General features: G+C 54.7%; 2 protein-coding genes across 6 annotated transcripts; one reads left to right on the top strand and one right to left on the bottom strand.

Annotated features, from left to right (window-relative positions):
• Nucleotides 1-2,214: 2,214 nt before the first annotated feature.
• On the bottom strand, nucleotides 2,215-22,658 carry HAGH (hydroxyacylglutathione hydrolase). Of its 5 annotated transcripts, XM_077142220.1 has the most exons (10): nucleotides 22,554-22,658; nucleotides 19,539-19,714; nucleotides 18,994-19,058; nucleotides 16,603-16,720; nucleotides 15,432-15,540; nucleotides 13,949-14,052; nucleotides 13,580-13,681; nucleotides 7,460-7,539; nucleotides 7,156-7,240; nucleotides 2,215-6,246 (listed from the first exon to the last, which is right to left on the bottom strand). In XM_077142220.1, exons 1-10 carry the CDS (start codon nucleotides 22,618-22,620, stop codon nucleotides 6,241-6,243), a joined length of 912 nt encoding a protein of 303 aa, XP_076998335.1. In that variant the 5' UTR covers nucleotides 22,621-22,658; the 3' UTR covers nucleotides 2,215-6,240. The 5 variants fall into 5 exon arrangements, with proteins under 5 accessions (XP_076998335.1, XP_076998334.1, XP_076998337.1 ...); XM_077142219.1 differs by lacking the exon at nucleotides 2,215-6,246 and having other exon boundaries at nucleotides 6,258-7,240; XM_077142222.1 differs by lacking the exons at nucleotides 2,215-6,246; nucleotides 22,554-22,658 and adding an exon at nucleotides 22,338-22,398 and having other exon boundaries at nucleotides 6,258-7,240.
• A 176-nt stretch (nucleotides 22,659-22,834) lies between these two features.
• On the top strand, nucleotides 22,835-24,287 carry FAHD1 (fumarylacetoacetate hydrolase domain containing 1). Its single transcript, XM_077142218.1, has one exon. It carries the CDS (start codon nucleotides 22,921-22,923, stop codon nucleotides 23,584-23,586), a length of 666 nt encoding a protein of 221 aa, XP_076998333.1. The 5' UTR covers nucleotides 22,835-22,920; the 3' UTR covers nucleotides 23,587-24,287.
• Nucleotides 24,288-25,362: the final 1,075 nt, after the last annotated feature.

The following is a 25,362-nucleotide window of genomic DNA, read 5'->3' as shown; positions in this document are numbered from 1 at the left end:
AAAAATTCAATACTACCTAACTGTAATACAATAATGTTGGAACACTGAATGAAGCTGAATGTGAGAATGATAGAGGGAGGAGGGCTGGGGGCACAAATGAAATCAGAAGGAAAGATAGATGATAAAGACTGGGATGCTATAACAGTACAGGAATGCCTAGAGTGTATAAGGATAGTGACCAAATGTGCAAATTTAAAAATGTTTTTGCATGGGCAAGAACACAGGAATGTCAATAATGCAGGGTATTGAAAATAGATGGTAATTTATATTTTAAAACTTTAACTTATGTGTGAGACTAAAGCAAAAAATGTTTATTTGGTACAAAATTTATATTTTGACTAGGGCATTTCCTAATATAACTTATGGAGACAGCTTAATTGAACACCCTAAGTCCATGGAACTTTGAGTAGGGCATGAGATTTTGTAGGTCTGTCCAGAGTGATTTGAACAGTGAATAAAAAAGTATTTGTCAAGTCCCCTTGGGGAATGCTGAGAAAGGGGGGAAATTCAACTTCGGCAAGTGGAGAATTCTTGATATTCTCACAAGCAGTGTGGACAACCAAAGCTATAGGCTGAGCCTCTAGTCTTGCGGTTTGTTCATATGAAACTTAACCCCACAGGGGATAAGTCAAGCCTACTTAAAATTAGGCCTAAGAGTCACCCCCAGAGAACCTCTTTTGTTGCTCAGATGTGGCCTCTCTCTCCAGCCAACACAGCAAGCAGACTCAACACCCTCCCCCTGTCTACGTGGGACATGACTCCCAGGGGTGTGGATCTTCCTGGCAGCGTGGGACAGAAATCCCAGAATGAGATGAGACCCAGCATCAAGGGATAGAGAAAACCTTCTCGACCAAAAGGGGGAAGAGTGAAATGAGACAAAGTGTCAATGGCTGAGAGATTCCAAACAGAGTCGAGAGGTTATCCTGGAGGTTATTCTTACACATTGAGTAGATGTCACCTTGCTATTCAAGATGTAATGGAGAGGCTGGAGGGAACTGCCTGAAAATGCAGAGCTGTGTTCCAGTAGCCATGTTTCTTGAAGATGATTGTATAATGGTGTAGCTTTCACAGTGTGACTGTGTGATTATGAAAACCTTGTGTCTGATGCTTCTTTTATTTACGTTATCAACAGATGAGTAAAACATATAGATTAAAAATAAATAAATAATAGGGGGAACAAATGTTTAAAAAAAACCACGGGGGCAGGGGCTCACCAAAACCAGCTAGAGAAGAAAAAAGTATAGTCCAATAGCCGTTACAGAAGTGGAATAACTAGTTTAAAAACCACCCACAGGGATACAAGCATAGTTCACTGGTAAAATTCTCACCTGCCATGCGGGTGACCCAGGCTTGATTCCCGGCCCATGCGCTTCCCCCCCAAAAAAACAAGAAAGAAAGGAAAAACCAAACAAAAGTCAACAAATGGTGCTGCAATGATGGGAAACTCACATGGACAGATAATGAAATGTGACCCTCCACACCCACAGAAGCAAGCGCCAGGCGAGAAGGTCCCACACATCGGGGACATTCACACGGAGCTCACTAGACTTGCCTTCCAGAAGCTGTCCCGGAGAGACGTGCAGGCGCTGCCAAGCCTCTTTATCACACCTAAACCAGCCAGGGAGGGAAGCAGCAAGCCAAATCCAGCAGCTGACATCAGTGTAGTGTTAGATTTAGCCCAAGAACATGACTTACTACTGGAGAATCTATCCATATAACTAACCAGGTGAATATGTGACAACACTCAATTCCCATCTGCAACTCCTAGCAACCGGGAAGGAAAGGCAGCATGCGTCCCGCAAGGGCAGGCAGCGGGCTGCCACCCAGCAACCCCCAGAGGCCCCCAGGCGCCCAGAAACACTTACTTCATTGCCCCCCAATGCACAGCCTCCTCTGCTTCCCACCGGTCTGGCCGGTGCCTCCTGGGCTCCCTGGCCTTTCAAGGCCCCTGGACGTGGGTCTCACTCCCTCAGGGGCTGGGTCCCTGCTGCAGCTCTAGAACCCCCAGGTGCTGGCGGCAGCTGACCCTCCTGCATTCTCCTGCAGGCGGCAGCGTCCACACCTGGCTTAGACAGCTCCTGGCAGAATGACCAGGAGCAGCACTGACTGCTCCCCGCCCGGCCAGGCTCCACGAGCCCTTCCAAGGGCGGCCCTCCCTCCCCCTCCCTCCCTCCCCCGTCCCCCCTCCCCCGTTCCCCCTCCCCCTCCCTCTCCCCACCAATACGCGCTGCCCACACTGCCCAGGCCCCACCTGAAGTCCTTTAGCCTCCCTGTCTCTGCCAGCTGTCTCCTCTAGGCAGTCAGGCTTTTTCTGTCATCTGTCTCAACATTTTTCCAGCCTCTGCACACTCACACCTCCAAAACCACTTCATTTTCAGATATTCGTCACCGCAGCACCCCTCTTCCCAGGATGAAAATCTGCCTGAAGGGCCGCTGTACAAAACACCACCAACTGGGGGGCTTAAAACAACAGGAGGTCCTTCTCTCCCCGTCCCTGAAGCCCCAGGTCTGAAATGGAGGTGTCAGCGGCGCGGCACCCCTGCAGACCCGTGAGGAGGAGCCCGTCCCAAGCCTCTCTCCAAGCCTCGGGGGCCCTGGTGCCCCCAGGCCTGTATGCTCACCACCCAGCCTCCACCTCCACGTTCACGACCTCCCCGCCACCGCTGTGCCCCTCCTTTCCTGTCTCTCTCTCTCTCATACACACACACGTGAGCCACTGGGTTTCAGGCCCACGCCGAGGTCCTGGGGTAACAGATCTCTTAGAGGACACAACGAAAGCCAGCACACCCTTCCTGCTTCATCGTCTCCAGAGCACTTTCCCCACCCGACCTCCCTGGCAGCTGAATCGTCTCCACTGGGGCGTCGGTGCCAGGACAGGGGTGTTGTCTCTCTTCACCACTGAGTCCCCAGAGCTTCTCCGTGCCTGGCACATCATCAGCGCCACTGATGCTAAACCATCAAGGAATAACTTAGGCCATGGGGCCACTTGCCTGCCTTTCCATCAACACTGGAAGATGAGGACAATAAAAGTCACAGCAATGGAAAGGACGCAGAACAGACTGCAGCAGAAACAAAGAGTTAAAGCTATATTATCAGAGTTGGCAAGGTGTGCAGGGAGTTGGGGATCGAATCATGTACCCACAAAAGGCCCACCAGGTGTGAGCCCATCTGTCGCAGGGCCTGTGGAGGTGTTACTGGCCGGGGTGTGCCCGTACTGGAGGAGGGCAGCCTGAATCCAACAGGCCTGAAGTCCTGAGAAGCAAAGGACGTGGACACAGAGGAGCTCCAGGGAGCAACCAGAGGCCAGCAGTCATGGGAATGTGCCAGGCCGCAGGATGGAAGAGCCAAGAGCCCCAAAGACTGTCGGGCAGCCACAAGGTGCCCACGCTGGTGGGAAGCCGGCCTCCAGCCTCTGAAACCGCGAGCCGTACATGCCCTTTGTACGGCACATTTCAGCAGCTAGGAAACAAAGACACAGGGCTCCCAGGACTGGGAGGCTCACCTGCATCTCTCCACATTCTCTAACCACCGGCAATGGTTTAAGGGAAGATAAGATTTACAGTAGCATCAAAAACCATAAAGTACCTAGGGACCAAATCTTACAAGAGAAGTGACTTTCATGGAAAGATGAAACCGAAAGACACTGAAGGAATCTAAACAGATGGACAAGAGCATGTCCGTGAGATACCCTATCATGTAACAGCCACTTCTTCCCAACCTGTGAATTCATGTTACTCGGCTCCAAACCCAGCAGTCTCCTCGCAGACCCACAAGCTGACTCGACTACCAGGCACAAGAGCACGGGTCACGACTCCCAGAGCCCTCCGGAAGGCACAGTGGGGCCGGTGTCCCTTCCCAGAAACACCACAAGCCACAGCCGCCGGAGAATGTGGGCACGGGACCGACAGGCACCCACAGGGCGTGAGGGACGCACCAGGTCTGCACACCTGGAAGCGCATGCACATGGGGGGCCAGGGTGCAGGGTGGGCAGGAGGAGCTGCCTCCCTTCAACCCCGCGCCAGACATGGACTCAGATGCCAGGAGGGAAGCAACGTTCAGATGGGTGCTAAACCTGAATGCAGAAAGCAAAACAAAGCTGAAGAGATCACACAGGAGGGTATCAGGGTAGGGAAAGAGTTCTCAGACACAGAAGCCCTTTCCGTAAAGGGAAAAAGATATATTTGAATGCATCAAATTAAGAACGTCTGTTTAAAAGACATCACGATTGGAAACCAACAACAAACTGGACTCTATAAACATACACAACCAAAGAACACATAAGCTATAAACTATGAAGGCATAAAAGAGAAGACGGAAAGAACTCCCACTGATCAATAAGAAACAACCTAGTAGAGAACCAGGGCAGAAACCTGAAGAGGCAGTTCATAGGCGAGGGATCCAAACGGCCAGTAAGCAAATGAAGAAGGCGTGTGACCCCCCCAACAGACCAGTATGCATCAGAACCTCCAAAGTGCCCCTTTCAGAGCCCCAGATGCACACACAAACAGGGTCAGTGTCCACCTTCAGCAGGGACAGGGAGCACCTGCAGCCCATTTAATACACCTGGTAGAACATAAATTGTCCCTCGAGCCACCAGAAGGCTTTCCCAAGTGCAGCGTGCGCGTCCTTGGGGCCCAGCGACTCCTGACCCACATGCAGCGGGGCGCAGGGGATGCGCCAAAGCTGTGCCCTCCTGCATGGCGACACCTGGAAGCCTGTGCATGCGGGGCCCAGACCACAGCAGGCCCCACGCCTTTGGAATCGTGGCTGTGTGGGCTGGGAGGGCACGTTTCCGTCACACTCTGTATGCTCCCCACCGTCCGCCTGCAGTGACCTGAACGTGCTCCCCAGCAAGTAACCGGGACAGCGGGAGCCACGACACACTGCTGGGAACCCTGCAACTGGAAATGTCCCTTTGAAGGCAGCCATCGTCCTGACAGGGCCCAGCGGCCTCCATGCAGTGGGCTCAGCGCCCCTGGGGGCCCAGCGCACAGCGTTCAGCAGGAGCCCTGACGTCTGCCCGGGCGGCCATGCCTGGGACGCTGCTCGTGGCAGGGGCCAGTCTCCCAGAGGCGGGAAGGGGCTGCGGGCAGAGCGGCAGGCAGCCACACTGGTGTGTGACCTGTAATGACACCGAACTCATGTTAATTCTCCCGCAATTCTAAAACGTTCGGATTCTGGACCCAAACGGGGCTCCGCAGGCAGCTGGGAGGGGTGTGAGCAGGGACCACCGGCCGGTGGGTCCCACGTGTCACCGGATCCGCTGGGACCAGGACTCAAGGCGGAGGCGCCCGCAGATGCAGCCCCTCAGCTGGACAGAGAAGCAGTCATCAGAGGCCGTCACGGTGCCACAGGGAGTGCCCCAACAGCCGACCCCAGCCAGGGCGGGATGGGCGGCCTTGCGTGGCCCGAGGGGTTTGGCGCCACTCCTGCCACAGCCCAAGGCCAGCAACACCCACTGGGCGGGGGAAGCCCCGGGATGAGGGGTGCTTGTGGGAACAGCCACCCCTCCTCCCACACGGGCCACGGGGGCTTCTCCAGGGCTGCCTCTGCCCGCTCTCCCCCACGCCACCTCACCCCAACCCCAGCCCTGCCTGCAGGCGAAGGGTACAGCGCCTGCCCAACGCTCCCCACAGGCCAGTCGCAGGGAAGACCCTGGGGACCCAGGGAGCGGTGGGGGCTGGCGCACAGCAGAGTCAATGCAAGGGCACAAAAGGCCCTGACAACGAGAAGCAAGGAGACCCCACAGGCCACTGCAGACCGGCATCCCAGCATCGGCCTCCTGCCTCTGCCTGCAAGAGACCGGATGACACGTTCTGGAAACTTCCACGGGGCAGGCTGGCAGCGAGTGCCCACCCTCCCTTGCAGATGGGCTCAGAGCCCTGCTGGCTGCAGTGGAGGTGCTGCCAGGGCTCAGAGAGGCCAGCGCACTGGTCTCCTGCCAAGGCCACTAGCTTCTTCAGCCCCTGTCACCCCCAGGCCACACCGCTGGCGACACCACCATGAGGGCAGGCACGCGGCCACAGTGGCCAGGCCAGGATGGGCCAGCCCTTCCCACCCTGCCTGGCCTGCAGGCCCCGGACCACGGTCGGCCCCCAGCACCGCGCGTCTGCTTCAGACGGCCGTGTGCTGTGCTCTTCGCCACTCCCGCCCAGCCTGGGCAGGTCCCACGCTGGTCTTCCTTGGCCACCCGGTTGGGGCGCTTGGCTCTTCGCAGGGCTGGAGGGAACCCCTCCTGCATCAGCACTGAAAAGACGGTGAGAGATAATGCACAGGTTTCGGGGTCAGGGTGGAGGGTGCTGTGGAGGGAGGGCCTGGGGCAGCGCCAGGGGAAGGCACAGGGCCAGGGTGGGAGCGTGTGCAGGGCCCCATGGAGGCTGCGGGCCTGAGGAGGCTCCAACACAAGGGCCACAGGGAATGTGCAGTCTGCAGGCAGCAGTTACAGGAATAAATACTTTTTAAAATTTCTCTTATAAATATGCTTCAGAACATTTCATAACATAAGCAAAGAGCTCTGAAATTAATTTAAAATTAAACCAGGACTGAATCTCCTGCAATGCTTGCAGGAAAGGGAAAGACCTAAAACATGGCTGTACCCATGTGCGAGGGCAGCAGGGGCCTGGGGGCTGGGGGCTGGGAGCTAGAGGCCTGGGAGCTGGAGGCCTGGGGAGCCCGGGGGCTGGGGAGCCTGGGGGCTGGAGGCCTGGGGGCTGGGTAGCCTGGGGGCTGGAGGCCTGGGGGCTGGGTAGCCTAGGGGCTGGGGAGACTGGGGGCTGGAGGCCTGGGGGCTGGGGAGACTGGAGGCTGGAGGCCTGGGGGCTGGGGAGCCTGGAGGCTGGAGGCCTGGGGGCTACGGGCCTGGGGGCTGCGGGCCTGGGGGCTGGGGAGCCTGGAGGCTGGAGGCCTGGGGGCCTGGGGGCTGGGGAACCTGGAGGCTGGAGGCCTGGAGGCCTGGGGGCTGCGGGCCTGGGGGCTGGGGAGACTGGGGGCTGGAGGCCTGGGGGCTGCGGGCCTGGGGGCTGGGGAGACTGGGGGCTGGAGGCCTGGGGGCTGCGGGCCTGGGGGCTGGGGAGCCTGGAGGCTGGAGGCCTGGGGGCCTGGGGGCTGGGGGGCCTGGGGTCCCTGAGCCGGCCACGGGCCTCAGTCCCGGGGCACCTTGAACTGGTCCTTCTCCTTGCGGATGGCCCGCATGGTGGTCACGGGATCCGTCTCGCCCGCGTGCTGCTGCACAGTCTTCTCTCTGCCGGGAGCCAAGCGCCAGGCTGCAGGCAGCCCCCCCACCGCCCCTGCACCCTTCCCTCTCCCCAGGAGACGTGCCCACCGCCGCAGCTACTGGGCCCTAACGTCTCAGAAAAAACGTCCAGCTCTTTGGCTCCATCTCCTAGACCCATGGGGTCTCCAGGGCGAGTCTCAGGGACCTGAGCTCCAGGGGACTGAGTGCCACGGGTCAAGGCCTCACCTGACACGCATGAAGGGGTTATAGGTGAACTCCTCCGCGATGGTGGATGGCACCGTGGGCTCCCCAATGCCATACTTCTCCTGCAAAAGAAGCCGCCACTTTACCACCAACCTGAAGGCTGGTGCCTCAGCACTCCCAGCGCAGGCACGGCCAGCCCAGGAGGCGAGGGCATTGCAGGTGACAAGCCCAGCAGCCCCCCGCCCCCGCCGTCTTGGATGGGGAGGACAGAGCCTGAGCTTGCTTCTCAATACTAAGTTAATTTTTCCACATGACAAAAGTAGCAACTGGCAAATCTCAAAACACACAGAAGGGAAAGGCCCAGGACCGCCCCAGCCCTCACACCCCCAGGGAGAAGCCCAGGCAGGGGCTCGCCACCCCCAGGCAGGGTCAACACTGGCCAGGCAGGGGGACAGGACACAACCTGGGACACCAGGCCAGCTCTCAGAGGCCACAGGAACGCGGCCAGGAAAGGATGGGGACAACGGCTCAGGCCGCCCACCCACCACGTGGCCCCCATCCCTGCTGCCAGGCCCGGGAGGAGAGGTGACAAGGCAGGGCTGACTCAGCCTGTGGACGCGGCTGCCACTGCAAGGGCCTTGTCCTCTGACCACAGGGCCCTCAGAGCCGTGGGCACCCATCCACCCGGGCTGCACACAGGGGCCGTGCAGGGTGGGGCTGGCGGGGGTCAGAGCACAGCACACACATGGCCGCAATGTCCGATCCTCGTGTTACGTTTACAGCATGTCCTCATGCGTCCTCTGATCCATGCTCCTAAGGACTCTTCCCCACGTCGTGTGAGGGACAGAGCAAGTTCGCCTTCTCAGGCTGCCCTCAGGTTCCTGTGGGCACCACTGGGAGGCCCGCTGCCAGCCCCCGGGCACCTAACAGACACTGTGCACGCTGGTCTGCGGCACCAGCCCGCGGGAGCACGCGGAGGCCCACGGATTCCGTCTCCGCTGCAGCTCGGTCCCTCAGAACCTGGAGGTGAAAACCTCAGCCGCCCCTCCTAGCAGGACTGGTGAAACTGTGCACGGGTGATACCCACACAAGGGGATGGGCAGAGTGCTTTACGTGAGCGTTAGATCGGTGGACAGATGGATGCGGGACGGAACGAGTGCAGTAAAACATCCATCCCCTCAAGTGATGGGTATGTGTGCTCACTGTGAAATTCTTTAAACTGTTCTATATGTTTGAGAAGTTACATAACAGTGTTGAAAAGGCAAAAAAATTTTTTACACAATTCCACATACACCATGTGTCGAACTTAGGAGGGGTATTTTTCAAGTATTTCAAATAGAAGACAATGAGAACACACACAGGAAGAGTGGGGTGATACCCAACAATGCCAGGAGCACGTCCTCAGGTCAGCGCTTCCAGGAGAAGAGAAAAGAAGCCGAGATCTAGCCTTAAGAACCTATCAACAAAGGGTGGTGTGGGGAAGGCTGATACCAACAAACATTAAGAGCAGAAAAACAAACAGAAAACTAAAGTTGGCTTTTTTGAAAGTTCAACAAAAATCGATATCAAGAATGAAGTGCAGCAGATGGGGGAGGGGAGAATTTACAAGCACAAACAATGAATCTTTCCCCCCCAAAAAAAACAGGAGAAAACTGTGGGGCCTACAGAGAGAGCTAGGCAAAGATTTCTTACATAAGATATAAACAAAATGAATCATAAAAGGAAAACTCATAAATTGACTTCACGAAAATTAAACACTTTCACTCTTCAAAAGACAATGTTAAGGAAACAAAAAGGCAAGCCACAGAATCAAAAAGCTAGCCACAACACATAAATCTGCCGAGGGACCGGACCTAGGTTACTTGAACAACTCCTCGTTCTCAGTAAGAAGACAAGCAGCCCAGTTTCCTAAATGGGCAAAAGGTTTGAAATGCAAATTGAAACCACAGTGAAATATCATGACACAAGCACTGAAATGACTAAAAGCAGAAGGACTGACCATACCCAGTGCTGCCAGGGATACAGAACAACTGGACTCTCACACTCTGCTACAAAATAATGCGATGAAGTGGGCAAGCACACACCAATTATACCACCCAGCCAACCACTCGTAGATACTTATCCAAGAGAAATGCAAACACGTCACACAAAGGCCTGCACAAAAATGTACAGCTTTATTCACAACAGCCGACAACTGAAAACACAAATAGCCATCAACAGGGGAGTGGTATATCCAGGGAATGCAATGCTACCCAGCAGTACCAAGCGATGGGCTAATGGTTCCCGTGGCAACAGGAACCTCAAAGTCGTCATGCCAAGTGGAAAAACAAAGATGCCCAGAGTGCATACCGTACAGGTCCCCTATACAAAATTCTAGAAAATGCACATGAAGTCTTGTGACATGCGACAGACAAACGGCTGACAGGCACTGGCCAGGTGGAAGCAGGTGGCTGTCATCTGTCTGAATTACAGCCTTCAGCGCATAAGCATCTCTCAAAACACACCAAACTGCTCACTTTCAACTAGCACAGTTTATTAAGTGTAAATTAACCCCCAAAGCTGATATCAAAACCTCAACGGTAATATCAAAAGCAGGGATGTTATGAAAACTCTATGCCAATAAATTCTCTGAAAGATATAAATTACCAAAACTGACTCAAGAAGAAACAGAAATTGAATAGTCCTATATAAATTAAACACATTGAACTCATATTTAAGAATCTTTCCACAAAAACAACTCCGGGGCCAGACAACTTCACTGGTGAATTCTAACAAACACCTAAGGAAAAAACAACAGCTCCTTCAGAGAATAGGAGAAGGAAACATTTTCCAATTCATTTCACAAGGCCAGCATTACCCTGAGGCTAAAACCAGATAAAGACATTGCATGAACACAGACACAGAGAACCCAGAAATACAGAAAAAGGGTAATACACCATGGTTAAGATAGGTTTACCCAGGAGAGCAAGGCTGGCTTAACATTTGGAAACTGTTCAGTGTAATTCAACATAATAACAGAGTAAAGGAAACATCAACATATGGTTATATAATAATTTGACAAAATCCCACACTCACTCATGATAAAAATACTCTGAAAAATAAGAACAGAAGTGGACTTCCTCCACCTGGTAAAGAGGATCGAGGCAAACCCCATAGCTCACATCACACGGAAGACTGAGTGCTCTCCTCCGAGGACTGGGAGTGAGGCAAGGAGGCCCCTTCTCACCACTGCTGCTGAACACGGCACTGAAGAGCCTGGCCAGGGAAGAGTAAATAAAAGACAAACAGATTGGGGAGGAGGAACAGAGCTGTCTCTACCAGCAGACACCACGACTGTGTACTAAGGAATTTATGCAAAAGATACCACAAGTTCAAAATAGAAAACTCCATTTTATTTCTAAACACTGTCAACAAATAACCATTTACAGTAAGACAGAAGCATGACATGACTAGGGCCACATTTAACACGTGACATGTGACACTGACAATTACAAACACTGCTGAGAAAAACTAAAGACCTCATTGGACGGAAAACAACATTGAGCTCACAGCAAGATTCAATAGTGTTGAGATTCGTTTCCTCCAAATCTGCTGTTATAATGCAATCTCAATGCAAAGTCAAGCTGGCTTTTTTGTAGAAATGAAAAGCCTGATCCTGAAATATAAAGGGAGATGCCAAGGACCCAGAAGAGTCAAAATAATTTTGAAAAAGAGTGAAGTAAGACCATTCATACTCCCTGATTTCAGGACATATCACAAAGCTTCGGTGACAAAGACATGTGCGAGGCTAAGACCAGCAGCTCCACAGAGCCTCAAAGTAGGCTCACGCACGTGCCCAGTCTGCAACAAGGAGCCTGGGGAACTCGATGAGAGGGTCCTCGCAAAACACAGTGCTGGGACACCCTGCTAACCAGATGCAAAACAGGGAGCCCCTTCTCTTACCTTACACCCCATACAACACTAACTCAGAAGAAATCAGCAACCTTAGTATAAAAGTTAAGACTATGGAACTTCCAGGAGAAAACAGGAAAAGGTTAAAAATAAGACTGTTTCCTCAAGCCACAAACCAAGAAGATACTGTGAACATACATCTTACAAAGACTCGTATCCAGATTACATAAGGGACTCTTACAATTCAGTAAAATGATAAGCCAATTTTTAAAATGGATAAGAAACTTTAACACAAACTTCACAAAAGAAAATGACAAGCACGTGAAAAGCTGCCTAACTTCATAAGTAACAGGGAAATGTAAATTCCAAACCTGCATGATCTCAATGCAAGCATGTGGAGTGGCCAAAGCTAAGAAGACTGACAATACCAAGTGTTGACAAGTGTAGAGCACCTGGAACTCAGCACACTGGGAACGCAACCGTAGAGACACTTAGGGAACGGCTTGGCAGTTTCTTAGAGGTGGAACACACACTTACCATAAAGTTCAACAGTTACACTCTTAGATATGGACCCCAAAATAATAAAAGCACGTCTGCAAAAAGACTTGTACACGAATGTTCACACCAACTTTATTTGTAATAGTAAAAAACTGGAAACAGCAGACCTACCAAGAAGTGAATGGGTAAACACACTGGTCCGTCCGTACAGTGGGGTACTACTTGCAGGTCAAAAGGAGCAACAGGGTGAGTCTCCAAACATAATGCTGCCTGGGAAAAGCTAGATACAATAGAGTAGTATCATGTGATTCCATTTATGTGAAACCCTAGGAAAGAGTGGTGGCAGATGAGAAGATGAACGGCCAGCCGGAGGGGCACCCAGTAGGCAGGGGCAAGGCAATCTTCTGGGGCAGCGGAAGTGTCCTGTGTCTTGATTTGTGGTGAGGGCGGCATGACGTATTCACTCAAAGCTTACCAAACTGTAGCGGTTCACTCAAGTCAGGAAAACCTTACTGCATGTAAATTGTCCTTATTGACGTTGAGATAAGTGTGAAAAGAACGAGTTCAAAGTATATGAACTGATATAGAAAGAGCACCAAGCACGTCGTCAAGTGAAAAGTAGTTCAGAAAATAGGATGCAGAATATACAGTCTGAGCCTTTCATAGCAAGAACATTGCTGGTATATGGATATAGCAGGAAAAACTGGGATGAATATTCCTAACTGACGAAGATAGTACTGAAATCTGTACGACCAAGTACTATTTTGTCGGCTAAAAGCAGAAGAAAGAAACAAGGTGAAGACGACGCTGCACAAAAACGGGGCACAGGAAGAAGCACAGTGGTGCGATGGGCGCCTGGTCCTGCTGGTGGGGGCAGAGCCATCTGAATCAATTCCTGTGGCTCAATTCCAGGTGCTCCATTATCATACAGTCAGGTACCTCAGTCCAATTGGTCTAACTTTTAAAGTAAACCAATCTTAAGGGGAAAATATGCAATAAAAGCCTTTGCCTTAGAAAAAAGAAAAAAAGACAAAAAACAAAATCAGTGACATTTTAAAAAAGCAAAGCACCTGAGGCTGCATCAGCTTCTGAGCTTAGAAGAGAGTGCACTCTTGAGACCTGAGGCCGTGTGCTTCTGGCTGACGCCAGCTTCCAGGGAGCGAAAGGGACAGGCCAATGCTGGCATCCAGGAGAAGCCCGCGCACTTGCCCCAGCCCCCTGCACCACCCTCCCAGCCAACACAGCCAAACCTGGGTACTGGCTCGCTGGCTCGGGGCGGAGCTGGGTCCGCGAAGGCGCATTTGAAGAGGTCAACGAAGTTAATGCCCATTTAGACTCGCCAGGCCGAGGGGACAGGAGAAGCAGTTTCCCAAACAGGGTGAGGCCAGTTCCACCGCCAGTCGCCACTCCGCCATGGGAAATGGGGCCACGGCCTGCAGCTCCAGCCCTGCTCAGACACCCACTGAAACTGCACAATCTCTAGCTATCGCAGGCCCTTGGGTGGGTGCTGCCTCTTCCTGAGACCCCAGGGGACCAGCTACACAGTTGGAGGTAAGCACATGCGGGTCTAAAGCACGAGAACACAGACAGGCCCCTTTCCTGGCGGGCTCAGCAATGTGGCCCCGCCAGCTCTGGAGAAAGGCACGCACTGCAGCCACCTGGGTACCCTCCCTGCCTGGCGAGGACCTCCTCAGAGAGTCGCCTCATGGGACCCCTCTCCACCCCAGCAAGCTCGCCAGGCTCAGAGCCCGCCCACAGCCCCGCCCCACTGACCTTGGCCCAGGCCAGCTTCTCCTGGATGGCGACGTTGTTGGGCTCCACGTGGCGCGCGAACTTGAGGTTGTTGATGGTGTACTCGTGGCCACAGTACACTTTCTGAGGAAAAGCCGAGCACGGCAGCTCTGAAAAGCCAGGCTAGCCCACCTTCAGACCACTCCCCGGGGGCCAGGAGGGGCTCCCGGTCCAGGTCCCTCCCTCCACCTGCCCTGGGCGCTGGCGTGCTACTTCTCGGCACCCATGCTCAACACCAGTAATATGTGCATTGAAAAGGAAAACCCACCCTGCAAAGGAAATGCACGCCATCTTCCCAGCCTCACAGGACTGGGGTGGGCCGTTTCTCCGGGGGGGGTGGGTGCTGCGTACCGTGTCTGGAGGCAGGCGGCCCAGGATCTCCAGCAGGGCCTTGTGCATCTCGTCTGCTGTGCCCTCGTAGAACTTCCCGCAGCCGGCCACAAACAGAGTGTCTCCTGGAAAACATGGCGTCAGGACACCCTGGGGCACCTTTGCCTGCACTGGCCAACTGGGGACAAGAGGCTACACAGCTGATGGACCAGACACCCAGACCTGGGCCGCCACCACCAGCCATTACCCCACCAAGATACCCAAACACGTCCCAGGCCTCTCGGGCCCCACCCTCCCCAAACCTTTTCTTCCCTCTCGCCTGGATAATGGGCACCACTAGCCACCCAGTACTGCTCAAACCAAGAGCCAAACCCCCATCCCTCCCTTCACCACCCCACACCCAGTCCATTGCCAGTCCTGATAGCCGACACACCAAACCCCTAGCAAACCAGCCCCTCTGCCCACCTGCCAGGCAGCTCTCCCTGCCTCCTCGGGCCCCAGAGCCATAATCCACAAGATAGCGCCGGCCCCTGCTGCGGCAGCTCCCACAGCCCACAGAGGCCCCGTGACAAGACCCAGCGCTGCTCCGACCCAGCCTGCCTGCCCCCAAACATGCCCCTTCCTGCCTCAGCCCTCGCAGGCTGGCTAGCCCCCCTTGCTAGAGACCCTTCCCCAGGTCTCCACACTCTGGCCCCTTCCCCACACCAGGGCCTTACTTCTCAGGGAGCCCTTACCAACGCCCTCACTCCCTCCCTGGCACAGGCCACCGTCTCACAAAGCAGCAACTGAGGTGCAGGGAATTTCACCTAGAATTCCTCCCAGAGCAGATGTTCACCACAAACGCGTCAGCTCAATTATTCTGCACTACAAGCCATGCAGGTGGCGCCTTTTCCCTCTGCTTCTCAAAGGAGAAAAGGGACCAGAGCCCGCAGTCGCTCTGGAGCCAAAAACAAACGTGCAGCTGCTGGAGGTCAAGTAGGCCTGCCTTTGGTCTGTGATCCTAGATTCACAGAGCAGCCGCCCCCCAAAGCCCAGCACCCCGCTGCACTTTGTACAGGGGCCTCGGATGGAGCCCTGGCTTCACACAGGTCACTCTGGAGGACTGTTTCTGTCAAATTCCCACCCAGGACACCCTGGAGGACCCAAGGGCCACGCACAGGCTGCCCTGGGCACGTTGGCTGTCCTGTCTGGCTGACTCCCATGCAAGGACTTCCTCGGGCACAGGGCACATACCAAGGGGAGGTATGGGCACAGAGCCGTCCCCCAAGACCCCTGAAGCAGCCAGCACTGGGAGGGTCTCAGTGGGGGGAACCCCAGCACCCCCCTCACTTCCACAGCTGCCTGCCTGGCCCAGAATGCATAGGGAGGGGCCCGGCCTGCCCTGAGGGCCACGGCCCCCCTTCACATGGATTTAAAACAACCATGGAAAGGCTGTCCTGTGCAGCCAGCCTGGCAGGCAGCACTCTGCTCTTCTCCCCAGAGGTCCAAGGACCCCCACGCCCACCTGTGAACACAGCAGGAGCCTCTGAGCTGCCGGGCTTGTTCACAAAGTAGCAGATGTGTCCCGAAGTGTGGCACGGCGTCGACAGGCATTTGACGATGAGAGACCCCACCTGCAAATAAAGCAAGCAGTGACCTATGCACCCCAAATAACAGGGGGTAGCCTTCCCCAGGAGGGCAAATGTGCGGTCACACTCAACCACAGCTCCCCCCTACACGCACAGATGCCCAGCACATGCAGGTCTTCTCAGAACCCCCCATCCCCACTTCGGGGGCCGCCAGACCCTGCGCCTGGCCTCAGGGCCAGCCACCAGTGGGGCGGCCTAGAAGGTGAGGGCGCCATGTCCAGGCCCCATGGGAGCCAATCCTGGGCCTGCTGCGTGGCAGGGAACACTCTGGAACACGCATGCATGCTGGCATGCAAAGCAGAAAGCAGAAAGGGGCTTCTTCTGTTTTCTTCCCCAAAATCATGTCAAATCCAAACTAGACAAACTGCTAAAAAAGACAACTTTCCATCCTAATGCTTGATTTTTTCCCTACTCTTTTCTTTTTCTCCATCCCAGCCCATCTAACTATTTCAAAAATGTGCAAATCTACCAAAAACTTGAAAAAGTAACAACCAGACCCCTTCTAGCGGGATTCACCAAGTGCCCGCATCCTGCCACGTCTGCATGGTGCTTTCTTCATACTGCACATGCCTTTTTGGGGGCGGGGATGCGGTGCATGGTCTGGAACTCGAACCTGGGTCTCCTGCATGGCAGGCGTGGACCCTACCGCGGAACCATCCGTGCCCTGCATGTGCCTTTTTGCTGAGCCAGCTGGAGGTGCAGTGCCGACATCCTGACAAAGCACCCCTAACATGGCAGCCACATCGCCTAAGTAAAGGACACACCCCCCATAAGCTCATTATCACAGCCAAACCACTTGGCACTGACATGCTGACATTCTCTCACAGTCTGTGTTTAACTTTCCCCAACTGCCTCACAACTGCCCTTCTTTTAAAGCTTTTCTCCACACCCACTCCTGTTCTACGCCCTCATCTGCTTGTCCGCCTCTGCAGGGAACACTGTCCAGACAGCCTGCCCAGGCAGAGCCCCGAGAGGCCTCATCCATCATTCAGAGACCGAGCTGGCCCCATGGCCCCCGGGCTGGGACCTCACCCGCCGTCAGCTTACCTGCAGCGTGGACAGGTGTGTGACCTTGTGCGTCAAGGCCCCGATGCGGTCATCGCCCCCATACACCTTCAACCCTGGGAGCAGCTTGACCAGCTTCTCGTTGCCACCAGCATGGTCCCTGGAGGCCGACATGGGGGGCAAAGGCTGATGGCTGGCAGAGCTGCTCGATGGCTGATGCCTACTCGGCTCTTTTGCCCAGTCACAGTCCTTGGAGCAGACACGCGCACCCTCCGGCCCACTATGCTGACTCCTCACCTGCCCTTCAGCCCCCTTAAGGGATGTTCTCAGACACCGTCGCCACAGAGCTCTTTGGAGCAGACGAAATCACAGACAGTGGATCCCCTCCAGCTTTGGGTCACAGTGGGATCAGCTGGGGACCCTCACCAACCACTGCAGCCCTGGGCCCAGCTGGACAATCTGATTTAATGGGACAGGGTGCAGGGAGTCTCACAATCCCCCGAGGGAGACCTATGGAGACCACTAGGCCAGGCCAGCAATGCCCTAACTGCCCCCAGTGCCGTCACTCCCGGGAGATGCTGAAGCACACCTAGTGGGACCTCCCGGGCCGGTCACCCTGGTGCACCCAAAACTGTGACCAGAGAGGCCACCCACCCTGTACTTCAGAAAAGGGGCTAGTGGCAGTGCCATGGGTAGATATGTGGCGCCCTAACCCCCAGGACCCTACGAAGTGACCGTACTGGGAAACTGGGCTATTAGTTGGAATGGGGTACCTTAAAAGGAGGTCATCCTGGAGCAGGGCGGGCCTTTGTCCAGTGAGACCAATGTCCTCTTGAGGGGGGGAACCTGGGCCCAGTCACAGGCCACAGGGAGGCCAGGCGTGACGCGGCAAGCCTCGAGGCCCAGGACCGCCTGCTAGCCACCAGAGGCTGGGGGAAGCGTAAGACGCTGTGCCCTGCAGATTTCAGACTTAGAGCCTGCAGAGCAGTGGATAAATTCTGTTAAGGCACTCTGTTTTGGTGCTTTGTTGTGGTGGCAGCAGAAAGATCGAGGTCGTGGCCTTCCTGGGGCATGAAGCCCACCGCAGCTGTGAACCTGCCATAGGGCGCACGTCCTAGCACTGGGTATAGGCTTTGCTTCACTCCGCATGTTAGCGGCCCCTCTGCCCCGGCCCTCAGGTGCCCCTTCATGAGCCCCGGGGCCCCCTGACCCTCCACACGGCAGGGCCCTACAATAATGGGTGCAAGGCAGTGGCAGGGGGCCAGGGACCAGCTGCAGGTGGGCCGTCCACATAGAGGCTGGCCGGCACCCCGCAGGGACCAGGCAGACGCCCCATGTACCCAAGTGCGTTCTCCTTAACTGCTGCCACCAAGGAACCAGCTGGGATGACTTTCCCACAGCATGAGGCAGAGCCCATACCCAAGAACTCACTTTAGGATGCGGTTTAAGGTTTAAGTTTAGCACAAACCTGAGAGGGTGCTGAGAAAGCCCCAAAAGCCTTAAGATAGAGTGGGGTGAGGCATCTGGACATCTACAGTGGGGGCTGCCAAGGAGGGGTGAGAGAAGCGGGGGTCCTGGGGGAGGTGTAGGCCACATGGTCAGCACAGGCACAGGTGGAGGGTCAGATGGCTCCGAGATGCCCCAGGGAGCCCACGCACTACACCTCCCGGAGGCAGGGGTCCACCCACGACGGCACAGACCCCCCCAAGACTCCAGCGCGCTGTGACGGCCACAGCAACCACTCAGCAGACTGGCCTGCCACACCCGCAACCCACTCCCATGGGAGAGGACAGAAGACCTCATGCTGCCAGCAGGGGAAGGGGCACAACTACAGGCTGGGAGGTCACAGCCGAGGCTCAAGGTTGCACTCAGGCAATTATTTGGAAAATAAAATCCAGGGCCAAATAAACCTTTTCACTTCTAGTTTAAAAGAGTCTCAAATGAAAGCTTTAAAAATCAAAAGAAGGGCCTTGGGCAGGCAACTCTGGCCCTAAAACCCAAACAGGTTGTCTTTTTCCATTCTAAAGCTTTCAATTATTAAAAAAAAAAAAAAAAAAAAAAAAAAAAACACAAAAAGCCAACCTCTCTGAATGTGGCTGCCTGCCCAGAAACGCCAGCGCCTGGGTAGATTTCTCCCCCAACGGCAGAGGCCCCTCCCCAGCCCTGGCCCTGCCCACAGTGGGGCTGTCACCCAGCCCTTTGCACAGGGCGAGGGGGAGGAGGGGCTGCAGTCCTGAGGGGCCCTCCTGCAGTGCTGCAGGATGCCAAGCCCCCAGCGAGAATGGCTCAGGGGGCTCTGAGCTCCCCTGAGGGCAGCAAGTGTCCCAGACTCCCGTGTGCTGCTGTTGCCCATGACACCAGGGGCAACAGCCTGCCCCCCTCACCCCTGCCCAGGCAGGTTGTGCGGGAAACAGCCTTTAGGGCAGCACTCACCAGTGGTGATGGGTGGTCAGCACTGTGGTCAGCCGCACGCCGTGCTTCTTCACCACCTCTAGAACCTGCCACCAAAGGGAGACAGGACAAGGACCCGGTCGCACCCCCATCCCTGCACAGGGCGGCCCAGGATGTGCCCAGAGGGGCTGGGCTAGGGGCTATGACCAGGGGCGGGCCTCCTGACTCACCCCGACTCCAAGAGGGCACCCACCTCTCCTGACCAACCTGGTGGCCACTGACCCCACACGCCACCTCCCACCCTGCCAGCTCCGAGGCCGCAGCCCCTGAGTCAGCACCACAGGGCAAAGGGCCTCGAGGACCAGAAATCACCTGCCTGAGGGCTTCAGACAGAGCCCTTCTCTCTGTGAGCCTCTGGTCTCCCCTGCCCTCTCCCCAGCCCTCACCCAGTTAACCACGTGAGGCTTAATTATTTTTCAAAATGACTGCAAAAGTTGCAAGGATACTTATAAAGGGCAGTTATAAAGTCCTCAGGGACTGAGGCTGTGCTGTCGGGTGGCAGGGCCCAGCAGGGCCCGGGCACACACCTTCTGGGGCTGCACAGGGTCCACGACGGCCGCCTCCCTGGTGTCCTGGTCGGTGATCAGGTACATGTAGTTGTCGGTCAGTGCAGGCAGCAGCTCCACCTTCATGGCGCCCTGCTCCATGTGCAGGCCCCTCCTCGTGGCGCTGTGCTGGGAAGGGACTCTCAGCAGCGCGGGGCCTACAGACACAGGCGGCTCAGCTCAGTGCCCACCGAGGCCATGCCCCACAGGGACGCGGGAACAGGCCCCAAGCCACAGTCCAAGCGCCCTGGACAGCCACGCAGCTCCTCGGATGGATAAGTCCTCACTGAACCACAGCTGGGGAATGGCAGCGGCACGGGGGGTCACAACTGCAGGAGCAGTGGTTTCAGACTCAAACTGCTCATGCTCTTTATCAAGGGTTCTAAAAGGAACAGAACTGCCAGCTCCGGGCAAGGTTCAAACCGAGGTTGAACTGACCACTACCAGTTCTGGGTCACTCATGCCCCTGACTCAGGGAAAGAACAAAAAGAAAGGCAGCCTATGCACCACGGCCAGGCCCTGTCCTCAGTGCCCACCAGCGCCCGAGAGAGCCCAGGCCACGAGGGCTGTGCATGCCCTGCTCTGATCCTGGCTGCCAGGGAGGTAACATGAGCTCTGCAATGGCAGAGTCAGGGTGCAGATAATGCACACGAGCACCAGTTCCCGAGGAGCAGAGAGCATGGGGACAGAGTCACCCTCCACCAAGTCCGGGGCCTGTCCAGGGGCTGGAAGAGGGAGAGGTGTGTGCCTGGGGACAAAGTAGCACCGCTCAGGAGGCAGATGCCAGGGTTCTCCCAGTGAAAGCCCTACCAAACCCAAAAGGCAGGAGGGCCCTGGCAACACTTCAGATCTGAGTTTGAAAGGGAGAACTGCAGGAAGTGGCAGAAGACAGCCATGGGGTCCCAGGCAGATGCTGGGGGCTTCTCCCAAACAGGGGTCTGGGAGCAGGTAGCACCGACAGACAGAAGGATGGCTCCAGGGGCCCTTTAACTGCAGAACTCAACCTCTGTCATGGACAGGGAATCTGCCCAAATTGTAGCTTTAACCACCACACAAAAGATATCTAACTTCTTTTCTCTGACAGTCAGCTGGGCATTTTCCAGACCCTTCTCCTCAGGCACAGCAAAGTAAACACTTTGTATGCTCAAGTTTCTATGACCTTCTACTTCTCCTAAGCCCCTATTCTACCCAAACCCAAGCAGGGCTGTGGAAGTGTGTGTGTGTGTATGCATGTATACGTATATTCATGTGTGCATGTGTCTACATGCATACATGCCTGTGTGCATGTCTGCACTTGTGTGGGCATGTATACATGCATGTGTGTGCACCTGCATATGTGCACGTGCATCTATGCACATATATGCTTGTATATGCACCTGTGTGTACACGTATACATGCATGTGTGTACAGCTGTGTATGTCTGTGTAATCACCTGGGTGTGCATTTATACATGCGTGTGCAGCTGTGTATGTGCATCTGTGCTTGTCAGTGTGTGCACCTGTGTGCATGTATCCATGCCTGTGTGCAGCTGTGTATGTGCGTCTGTGCACATGTCTGTGTGTGCACCTATGTGTGCACGTATTCACACATGTGGGTGCAGTTACGTGCGTCTATGCACATATATGTCTATGTGCGCACCTGTTGGGGGGAGGGATACCCAGAGGAAGGAAATCTTATTTACAACTTCACCTCAGCCTCCTCTAGGTACTAGAAGAGCCTTAGGAAGAAGCTGGCAACCTGGGAAAGTCAAATTTATTTCTAAGGAAATAATTCATTGGGGTTCCTTTTCCATAAGTATCACCGGACTCCACACTGCCTGGAAAATGCCTCCAGCTCACTGATTTGCAATTGTGATATTCTACAGAGTAGAGGTCACAGACCTGCCACCTAGCCCAGAGACATGTTTTGTTTGGCCCACCAAACATTTTAAAACTCAAGACGTTCTGTAGATCTCTGTTTATCTCAAACTGGGCCTGTACTTCTGCATGGCAGCAACTGGCTGTGGTCAAGCACGGGGGAGGCTTCCATTAAACACGGCAGCCACCTGCCTAGCTCCTGATGCAAAAACGCTTACACCTGACACCTCGATAGATGCTCTTAAATAGAAGAAAGGTTGTAGCTCAGAGGTCCTCAGAAAACACGCACATTCCTCAGTCAACTCCAACTCCAGAACCTCAGCAAAACTTGAAAACGGCCAAGGGTGGCTCCACTGCCTGTGACATCCCCCGCTACTCAGCTAACTGCTGACCAGCTCCCAAAGGCAGCAAGTTAACCAAGTCCCCTATTGCTACATCAGCTAGATAAGAAATCAAGTAATAAAGAAAGGGAGATTTCAAACATCAAGGTCAAAATACTTCAACAAAGCAAAGAGGCAGCACGGTGAAAACCCGAATTTTAAAGCTCAAAGAGCGTATCCCTGGAGGCCAGCGCGTCCAGAGCCTCTTATTTTCAAGAGACACGATAGAGACAGATCCAGGGAAGGAGGCCCCGAGGTCGGGGACTCGCTGCCGGGGCCTGCCTCATCCCCACTCTCGCTCCGGCCACCAGCGCTCCCTGGCGGGTGGCGCTCCTACGGGAAGCTGGCGTGTTCTGCGGAGTGAGGCGCAGCCACCGCGCCTCAGGGCGCCTTGTAGGCTCCGGGATCCGGGGGTGCGGCCCGCGGGGCCGGGCGGCGGCGCCCCAGGCCGGGGTCCTTACCCAGCTGACAAGTGCCCCCACTCTGTCTTCTTCCCCTGTCAAGGGTCTGCCCCACTGCTGCGGGGCTGTCCCGGGCTCGCCTACCGGCGTCGGCGGGCGGTTAGACACCTGTGCCAACGAAAAACAGCCTCAACCCGCGGCTCCGCGCCGCCGCCGCCCGGCCGCGCGCCTCAGGGACCCCGGCTCCCGAGCACCGAGGCGGTTCCTCGGCCCGCCGGTTCTCCGGGGCCGCGAGCAGAGGGCCCGGCTCGGCAGCGGCTCGGCCCCGCGCCCCGCGCTCCAGCGCCCGAGCTCGCCTACCCCGGGCGCAGGTGGCTCCCAGGACGGCGAGGCTGCGGCGGCCGAGCTGCCCGCAGCCCAGCACCATGACCCGGCGATGGGTCCGGCGGCGGGTCGGGCGGCGGGTCTGGCGGCGGCGCGGGCCCAGGACGCCGGCGGTGCGCGGCGGGGCCAATCGGAAGCCGCCCCGCGCTGCCCCCAGCCAATCAGCGCGTTCGCGCCGACCCGCGGCCCTCCCCCCGCACCCGGCCGAACGCCAAGCGGAACGGGCCGTCACGGACTGGACCGCGTTCGAGGTAGTTTGTCTTCCCAGAGTCGCCGTAGGCACCCGGCGTCCGGCAAGACCCATGTGACCCCAGGGCTCCGACCCCAGAGTCCCGCGAGCGTCATGGCGGCTCCCAGGCAACTGTCCCGCTTCTGGGAGTGGGGGAAGAATATCGTGTGCGTGGGAAGGAACTATGCGGAGCACGTGGAGGAGATGCGGAGCGCGCTTCCGAGCGAGCCCGTGCTCTTCCTGAAGCCGTCCACCGCCTACGCCCCCGAGGGCACGCCGGTCCTCCTGCCCCCCTACAGCCGCTGCGTGCACCACGAGCTGGAGCTGGGAGTGGTGATGGGTGCGCGCTGCCGCGCCGTCCCCGAGGCCGCTGCCTTCGACTACGTGGCCGGCTATGCCCTATGCCTGGACATGACCGCCCGAGACGTGCAGGACGAATGCAAGAAGAAGGGACTTCCCTGGACTCTGGCCAAGGGCTTCACGACTTCCTGCCCCGTGAGCGCGTTCGTGCCCAAAGAGAAGGTCCCTGACCCTCACAACCTGAAGCTTTGGCTCATGGTCAACGGCGAGCTCCGGCAGGAGGGTGACACATCCTCCATGATTTTTTCTATCCCTTACATTATCAGTTACGTTTCTAGGGTAATGATCTTGGAAGAAGGAGATACGATCTTGACCGGGACGCCGAAGGGAGTCGGTCCGGTTAAAGAAAACGATGAGATCCAAGCTGGCATACACGGGGTTATCAGTATGACGTTTAAAGTGGAAAGGCCGCAGTGTTGAGTGTATAAAAAGCGCCCTTCTGGAGGAAGGGAGCAAGACAGAAGCAAGCAAAAGATTATTAAATATTGCAAGTCTTTCGTGAGAGGTCAAAAGATGCTTTAATCAGATTACTGTACCTCAACTCAAGGAAATTTGGACCCTTCAGAAAAGACCTGATGTAGAACAGCTGGGCTAATAGTGGAACCAAGAAATAGTGTCTTCTAGGAGACAACCAGAATAAAGGATTGATGACTCTGAAGAAGATAAATTATTAAACCAAATGTTCCACAGAACTGCTGGTAGTTTCGGTTCCTAAAGTCCAACTGGATTAGACTTTTTAATGTCTGGAATTTCGACAGGTCAGGATTTGAAATCTGCAAAGGAACCTGAAAAAATCTTGTTACAAATCTGTATTTCTCAAACTTACCTTGATGATAATTATCTGGAGTTATTTCTTAATATGAAATTTAGCATATTACTGGCTCATCCTAGACCCACTTAATCAAATAATCATGGCAATGGCCAAGGAAACTGCACTCCAAATGATTCCAGGGAAATTTGGAAAAACACTATTCCAGAGAACTAGTTAATTTAAAATTGTATTTAATAAGTGAACAATTGATAAAGACCCATTTATTCAGAGTATCTATCCTGGCCCACAGATCAGAGCTTGGAAGATAATTTTGAAATGTTGTTTTCCAAATAAATGTGCTATCCTTTGTGTGACCTTAGAGTGTTTTACTTTTTTCCCTGACTAGTGTGAGGAGGACTCTGCCTCCTTGTGGGACCGCAGACCTTGGTCTCTGGCCTCTGGCTCCCAGCCAGACAAGGAGACTTCAAGGGAAGGTGAACAGCCCAGGAGTGCTGTTACTGGTGAAAAGCTAGGGCAGGTGTACAGCCCAGCTATCAGAGGGGTTGGTGGAGTCATTGTAGGCTTATGCAAGGGGCTCCTGTCCTCAGTGTAAACACAAGTCACCTACTGCCCTTGGGAGAAAGTGAGCACATCTAATTTAGTGCCCTAGATGCTGCCAAGAGCTTTCTGCTTATTTAACCGTCAGGAAAGCTATAGAGGTTGGTATTGTCACTACCATTTTACAAATGAGAACGCAGGTTTAGAAGTTAAGCAGCCTGAGGTCACGGTGGCAGAGCCAAGATGAAAGATGTAACCAGCTGTATCTCGAGACCAGAACCTAAAGTCTTGAACGCAATGCAGGTTACATCTCATAAGTAAATATATAAGAAGATGCAAACGTTTAGATATGTAGCCCCACATTTAAATTGTAACTCATGAGGAAGTGTCTTAAGTGAATTTATTGTCATACTATTTTAATCTCTTTTGTCTTCTAATAAATAATATACGTTCATTTCAGAAGTCAGAAAGAAAAAAAAGAAAAGAAAAAAGAACAAAAGTCCCCAAATTTCATCCGCCCAGAGGCAGCCAAAGTTAACCATTTTGTATTCATCCTTCCAAATCCATAGGCATGGCTGTGATTTTTTTTAACAGATTTTACTCATAACACACATTCTGTTTCCTAACCTTTTTTCACTGTGTATCGTGAATGTCATTCAACACATTTCTGTTTTATTATTCTGTGTTCTTTTCAGTGATTGCATAGGATTCTGTGCTCAGTCCTCCCCTTTGGACATGAGATGTTCCTCCTTGCTGGCAGAATCAACACATTTCCAGTTATTTCCTCTCTGGGCCTCCTCATGTGGCAGTGTACTTGTCTACATGAGCAGGTGCACAGTTCAGTCAAGATAAACCTAGCAGGTTGGTGTATTAAAGCAAGCTAAGGG

The sequence above is a fragment of the Tamandua tetradactyla genome, chromosome 23 (assembly GCF_023851605.1).
Source record: "Tamandua tetradactyla isolate mTamTet1 chromosome 23, mTamTet1.pri, whole genome shotgun sequence".
Classification (NCBI taxonomy): domain Eukaryota; kingdom Metazoa; phylum Chordata; class Mammalia; order Pilosa; family Myrmecophagidae; genus Tamandua; species Tamandua tetradactyla.
The sequence above is the reverse complement of the archived record's forward strand: the minus strand, read 5'-3'. Positions and strand labels throughout refer to the sequence as shown.

Excerpts from the sequence above, each read along its gene's own strand:
- HAGH (XM_077142219.1), bottom strand. The coding sequence starts at position 22,620 with ATGGTGCTGGGCTGCGGGCAGCTCGGCCGCCGCAGCCTCGCCGTCCTG. Across the intron at positions 7,540-13,579 it reads AGAAGCTGGCCTGGGCCAAG|GAGAAGTATGGCATTGGGGA; the intron begins GTCAGTGGGGCG and ends CTTCTTTTGCAG. Across the intron at positions 7,241-7,459 it reads AACCCCTTCATGCGTGTCAG|AGAGAAGACTGTGCAGCAGC; the intron begins GTGAGGCCTTGA and ends GGCTCCCGGCAG.
- FAHD1 (XM_077142218.1), top strand. The coding sequence starts at position 22,921 with ATGGCGGCTCCCAGGCAACTGTCCCGCTTCTGGGAGTGGGGGAAGAAT.